The following is a 7,123-nucleotide window of genomic DNA, read 5'->3' as shown; positions in this document are numbered from 1 at the left end:
TTTTTCTAATTTTGTGAAGGAGAGAAAAAAGTAAAAGATCAATAAATATATATTAAAATACGGTTGTTTTGTTTAAAATGATAAATATTTTATTCTATAATTAAATAATAAAAATTAAAGAAATATAAAGTAACGTGTTTAAGTAAGAATTCACATCGTCTATCAGTATTGAGAGGTTACTTTTATACGTTTATGGAACTTTTGTTACGTATCTGCATCAATTGTCTCGCTCCAGATCATTTTGCACATCGCCGCGTCGTTTTGGGATCAATTGTTACAGTGAAATTGTACATATCCATTTTTTTTTTTTTTTTATCTATATGCATGCATTTAGATTTAGGAGTTACAATATTTGCAAACTCTTAAAATTAAAAAAAAGGAGAAAAATATTAATTTGTAAAGCATGATAAACGGGTCATTTTTTCCTGTATAAAAGAAAGAGTTTGCTTTTTCTGCAGTTACTGTAGATAAGTTATCTGCAGTAAGCCCAATACGACGTCGTTTTGAGACAGAAATCATGGTATTTTTGTAATTTTAATTTATTTTAGGATTATAATAGTTTTTTTATTTATAATTTTTTAAGATTTCAATACCAAAACGACGTCGTTTTGAGAGTAAATGCAGAAAACTCATCTGCATTAATTGCAGAAATATTTTTTCCTGTATAAACAAAATCAATTATTTAAACCTTGTTATTAATTATAATTCTTCAAACTATTTGGTAAATGAAAATAATTATAAATAAATTAGCTACTTAATTATCATCAATCAAGATATGTATATTCCAATTTTTGTAAGCTAGTTATTGGAAGTGCATGGCTTATATATAATATGCAATAAATTAGTATCTATGGAGCCAAATACAGCATACAGGGACGAAGATTAAGGTGCCAAAACTGTGATGCAAATTGAGCCAAACAAGCAAAGTTTATAATGATGCTGATGAGTTTTGAAATTTGACTGAACAAAAGTAGGTAGCAATGGAATAGCAATCACCAATCAGGTTTTTCATCAATAGCATGCCATGATGCAATCATGCTTGGCCAATTGAAACCATAGAGTTTGCCAGTAGGTGAGGAAATACAAAGTTATTTTTCTTTTTTCTTATTCTTGTGTTATCTCTTATAAACTACCCTGAGTAATATGCCAACAATAGACAAATTACAACATTAACTCAAACCAGTTTCTTTGGACAGGACAGGATTTTTGTACTCAGCACCTACCCTATATGGATTTTCCCCTTATTGACTTAGAAACTAAACCAACTGTTTCCTATGTTTCACTTCTAAGAAAGTGTTATGTCTTCATAGAACAGGTACCATTCATGGACCCTCTATCTTTGTCTATCTACCATAAGAAATCATGTTCATGTATACAGGCAAATTTGAGAAGGGTCATGCCTGACACCACAGTACTTTTAGAAGGGTCATTTACATTAAATTTTCTTGTAAATATGAGAAATTTTGTTTACTTTTTGAAAGTAGGTTATATTTACAAATTTTTGGTTTATAAATAACACTATGTAATGTGGATAGTACATACTAATCAAGCATATGTACTATTCGTAGTACATAGTGTTGTTTGTAAACAAAAAATTAGTAAATATAATCCTGCTCTTATTTTTTTATATATATATTTTTATTTATAAAATTAAGCCAAAAGCTATAACAAAGTGTACATGCATAAAAAAATAAAAATAAGTATATTTATTTCCTCCATTGTAATTAGTTGCAGCAAGTAGAGGCAATTCAATATTGGTTTTCCCTCCCTTTGTTTTTGGCTGGTATAAGATTTTTGTTGCAACTAGAGGTGTTAACGAGCCGAGCCGAGCCGAGTTTTGGTTTTAAAAGGCTAAGCCTGTGTTTAAATGTGTCAGTCTTGACCAAATATGTTTCCTGTTATAAATATAACTATCGGCCTGCGGCCTGACTTATTTACAAAAAATAAAAGCCTTGTTTAGCCTGTTTAAAAAAAAAAAAGACAACAAAAATTTATCCAAATAGAATATACAATCAACAACTCTAGCAATTCCATAAATATTTATAAATTCAATTTATATCCAAACAACATAATATAGAACAAAATTATTCAAAAAGTCTGTTTAACCAATAAAATAGGCTGAAATGGATTGAGGAGAAAGAGATTGCTATTACAAGTAGTATAAAAAATATAAAATATAAATAAAAAATAATATACTAGGTCAGCCTGAGAGGCTTTAAGGCCGAACTTTTGAATTGAAGCCTGAGGTTTTTTTATTAAACGAGCTTTTATAAAAGTTCAAGCTTGTGCCAACAACCAATTTTAGACATGTAAACTCAGGTCTTCACGAGTCGAGCCAAAAGCCCCTGATTTGTTTAGCACCCCTAGTTGCAACTCTTTGTTTTCTCTTAATTGTTCTCTCGTGGTATTAGAACCCCAAAACTTTTTGAAAAAAGAGTATTAATGGTTGTTAGTTAAGTGACATTCATTTTTTCATTTTTCCGAGAATACAACTTTTATCTTTATATAAATTAAAAATTTATATTTTTAGTATATAATTCACAGATATTCAAATTTACAACATTTAAAAGTTATCTAGTTTTTATTATCAACCCATTTCAAATGACCAAATTAATATATATATATATATTTTTTAAAAAGAACTGTAACCTTTTCTTTTTAAAATACTTCAAGGAATTTATTGGTGGCTGTTCTTTTGTGAAAGAAATGAAGGAAATTCTGGCTGGTATACTTAGGGCAATGGTCATACATACCAATTCTTCCACGTAATACAAAATGCCAATTAATAGGTCATACACCATTTATTTGAGACAAATCAATAACTTTGAATATGGTCAAAACAACTTTTCCTAATTGCTAATTAACCCTTAAAGATGTCTTTTCCCCAAAACCCCCTAATAAATGTGGTTTTTGAACCACCTTATATTTCCATCATGTGCTTCCAAGAGAAATAGAAGTAACGTTTCCTGAATTTTCACTCCAACAATCACATCCTCAACCCCACACCAGAGAGAGACAGAGAGCTAGTCATTTTCCATATAGGAGTCAGTTTTATGTCATAGTATATGCTTTAAGCTTCATGTGGTGGCAAAGCCAAGCATACACCAAACAAACCCAAAGTTCATATTTAACTTCCCTCCTTCAAAACCAAGCCACAATACCAAAAACTTGATCCAAACAACACCCTCCCTCTTAGTCCCATGTCTCTTTCTCTTTAACAACCTTCACCTCAAAAAATAAAAAAAATAAAAAAAATAAAAATATTTATATATATTAAAGCCCTCAAACACCATTGACATGCCTGACCCAAATGCTAAGCAAGGTTAGGTGAAAGATAGCAACCTTAAACACCATCAAAAACTTCATTTTACAGCATATCCTGACATGGGTTCTTGTGGTTCTCCTTTGTTGTTGATCAGGTGGTGAACTGTCAAATGAAATAAGGACTACTTGTTGAAGAGGAGGAAACTCAAAGCAGTGTTATTATACTGCTTTTGGTGTTTCCCTGCTTCATTGTGTTGGTTTTTTACATTTGAAACAAAAATGCAGCTTCACATATCTCCAAGTTTGAGGCATGTTACTGTTCTTCCAGGCAAAGGGTTTAAGGAGTTTATCAAAGTGAAGGTTGCATCAAGGCGTCTTTCTTATAGGATGCTATTCTATTCACTCTTGTTCTTCACTTTTCTTCTTCGGTTTGTGTTTGTTTTGACTTCTGTTGATGGCATTGATGGAGAAAACAAGTGCTCTACCATAGGTATATTATCAGCTCCTCTTTTCTCTCTCTCTCTCTCTCTCTCTCCCACACACACACACACACAGAGTCACAAACATAAACACATGCAGGCTTGGACAGAAAGACACAAACAGGTGAATGTTAGGGTGGATAAGGCTTGAATTTTCCATATAACAAAGCATATTGTTTAACAAAGCTTTGAACTTTTTATTTTTTAAAAAGTAAACAAGATTTAATGGAATGAGATATAGATTGGCGGACAGTATATCTTAGAAAGGAATGGAGAAAAGCTATAAGTATAGTGGAGGGTTAGACCCGCTGTTATTCCTATGTTCCAGATGGTCCTTTTTAGTCCTTTTCCCCTTCATTTCTCCCACTTCTTCTTGTCCCTTTCTTTTTTACTTTTATTTATTTATATATACATATATTTTTATTTCATTTTATTTTATTTTATTATTTTATTTGTGTATTTTTATTTATTTATTTATTTATTATTTTTTTTTACTTTTTTTCAACCGTTTTGTGTCTTTCATGTGGGTTCATCTACCACCGACCCCAATTAATTTGGGATAAAAGTGTTGTTGATGTTGATATTGATGTATTTGGCTGCATCCTCTCTTATCGAACACATCGTCAAAGCGTTACCGACTTTTGAATTAAAAAATTTATAATTAATGTGACTTCTGATAAATTAAGGGAACTTGTAACACAATGGGAAAGATGCATATGCATGTGCATTATATATATTTATATATTGGATGATGTATGTGTATACTAAGTTTGCCAACTTGATCAGAAATGTATTAATTTATAGCTCACCTCACCTGAGCCACTATGAGATCCATGTCGTGAACTGTATTAAGAAGAGATGCATCAGACAAGATTATGAACATATGCTTTCTTTATATTATCCATTTTGTCAGAACTAGACTTTATGTGTCTTGTATTGTATATTTGGAATAGGATTCTTCAATAGTTACTGTTGGGGTAAGCTTGACCATCCACTGAAATTTTCCTTAAAAAGTAGTTAAGGTATATTACAGTACAAATTCATTTGGACACTTGATGGGCTTGATGATCTTAAAATCACAATGATAAAGGATGAACTCCAGAATTTGCAAACCTTAAATTCTGGACTTTATGCTCTATAAAAAAAAATAAAGAAAAAAAATACTCTGACCTTTTTAAGAAACTATATGACTTATTATGGCTAGAAACTATAATTCCAGTAAATATGTTTATTATATCATAGTATATGACATTTTGATTTACTTCAAATCATATTTGTAGGTTGTCTAGGAAAAAAACTAGGGCCAAGGATTTTGGGAAGAAGGCCTGAATCAAGTGTAATCTCCTGACTTCTTCTAGTTATATTTGTCACCATCTGAATCAATTTTGCAATTATTTGACCTGAATTTTCTGCTGAAAATGACATGGACTTTTGATAGGTCCCAGAAGTTATATACCGAACGTTAAATGAACCCCTTGGCAAAGATGAACTACGGGGAAGGTCTGATATTCCACAGACTTTAGAAGAGTTCATGACAGATATGAAGGGAGGTGGATATGATGCCAAGACATTTGCAGTTAAACTTAGAGAAATGGTACCATTCTCCTCTTCTTTTAATCTAGAGGAAATTAATCAAATGTATTCTTCTTCTTTTTCTTCAGTTTTCCAAGTTGAAGTTTCTATTAAATAAGGCTGAAAATTTCTTAGGTAACCCTTATGGAACAAAGGACCAGGATTGCCAAAATCCAAGAATATCTATATCGTCATGTAGCATCAAGCAGCATACCAAAACAACTTCACTGCCTTGCCTTGAGTCTGGCTAATGAACACTCCAATAATGCAGCAGCACGCCTTCAGCTACCCTCTGCAGAACTAGTCCCTGCCCTGGTTGACAATTCCTACTTCCACTTTGTCCTCGCCTCAGATAATGTGCTGGCTGCCTCTGTGGTTGCAAAATCACTTGTCCACAACTGTTTGCGGCCTCAGAAAGTTGTTATGCACATAATCACAGATAAAAAGACTTATTATCCCATGCAGGCTTGGTTCTCATTGCATCCTTTATCCCCTGCTATAATTGAGGTCAAGGCATTGCACCATTTTGATTGGTTTACAAAGGGAAAGGTGCCTGTTCTGGAAGCAATGGAGAAAGATCAAAAGGTACGGTCACAGTTTAGAGGGGGTTCATCAGCTATAGTTGCAAATACCACTGAGAAGCCATATGTTATTGCTGCAAAACTACAAGCACTTAGTCCCAAGTATAATTCGGTGATGAACCACATTCGGATACATCTCCCTGAGGTAAAAGGGATACTATAGCAAGTAAATCTTTTATTTGATAGCTTATAACCAAGTAAATATTTCTTGCTTGTGATGCTTATTGCTATAATAGATTTTTCATTACAGTTATTTCCAAGTCTTAACAAGGTGGTCTTCCTCGATGATGACATTGTGGTACAAACTGATCTTTCACCTCTGTGGGACATTGACATGAATGGAAAAGTCAATGGAGCAGTAGAAACATGTGCTGGAGAAGATAAGTTTGTGATGTCAAAGAGGTTGAAAAGCTATTTGAACTTCTCCCACCCTTTAATATCCGAAAATTTCAAACCCAATGAATGTGCTTGGGCTTATGGCATGAACATTTTTGACTTGGAGGCTTGGAGGAAGACCAATATAAGCAATACATACCATAATTGGGTTGAGCAGGTATATGTGTCATCCATTCTACCATAATAATATAAAGGAAAAGGAAAAAAAATAGTCAAAGTACTTTTGATATACTTCAAATGTGTCATTAAAATTGAGTTTCCATAAAAAGTGATAGTTGATATAATAAAAGATTGATATTTTTGTTTTGCTTTATGCAGAATATTAAATCAGACCTGAGTTTGTGGCAGCTAGGGACATTACCTCCTGGATTGATAGCATTTCATGGCCATGTCCACACTATTGATCCTTTCTGGCATATGCTGGGATTGGGATATCAGGAAAATACAAGTTTAACTGATGCTAAGAGTGCTGGTGTCATACATTTCAATGGCAGGGCAAAGCCGTGGCTAGAAATAGCTTTTCCACAACTAAGGCCATTATGGACAAAGTATGTGGACTTCTCAGATAAGTTCATCAAGAGCTGTCACATTAGGGCATCATAGCTTATATCTAGAGAAAACGTATGAGTTGAAGAAATGGTATTTGTATCCGAGGGAAAAAGAAAATGAGAGAGTTCTTCCAAGCATAACGCCCTTCCATGACAACAAAGAGACAAAATGATATGGCATGATGCTCCTTTCTTGTTTTAAAAATTTATTTTTAACTCTCTTTCTTCAGTTGAAATTCTCAGATTCTTTTTCTCTTAAATCCATATTGTAAGTATGAGCATT

General features: G+C 32.8%; 1 protein-coding gene across 1 annotated transcript; it reads left to right on the top strand.

Annotated features, from left to right (window-relative positions):
• Positions 1-3,543: 3,543 nt before the first annotated feature.
• On the top strand, positions 3,544-7,002 carry LOC133288119 (probable galacturonosyltransferase 12). Its single transcript, XM_061485817.1, has 6 exons — positions 3,544-3,754; positions 5,024-5,079; positions 5,182-5,337; positions 5,451-6,041; positions 6,147-6,449; positions 6,611-7,002. Exons 1-6 carry the CDS (start codon positions 3,544-3,546, stop codon positions 6,893-6,895), a joined length of 1,602 nt encoding a protein of 533 aa, XP_061341801.1. The 3' UTR covers positions 6,896-7,002.
• The last annotated feature ends 121 nt before the right edge of the window (positions 7,003-7,123 follow it).

This window comes from Gastrolobium bilobum, unplaced genomic scaffold (assembly GCF_033153095.1).
Source record: "Gastrolobium bilobum isolate Gb01-03AN ecotype WA unplaced genomic scaffold, APGP_CSIRO_Gbil_v1 utg14970, whole genome shotgun sequence".
Taxonomy (NCBI): Eukaryota; Viridiplantae; Streptophyta; class Magnoliopsida; order Fabales; family Fabaceae; genus Gastrolobium; species Gastrolobium bilobum.
This window is presented reverse-complemented; position numbering and strand designations above follow the sequence as displayed.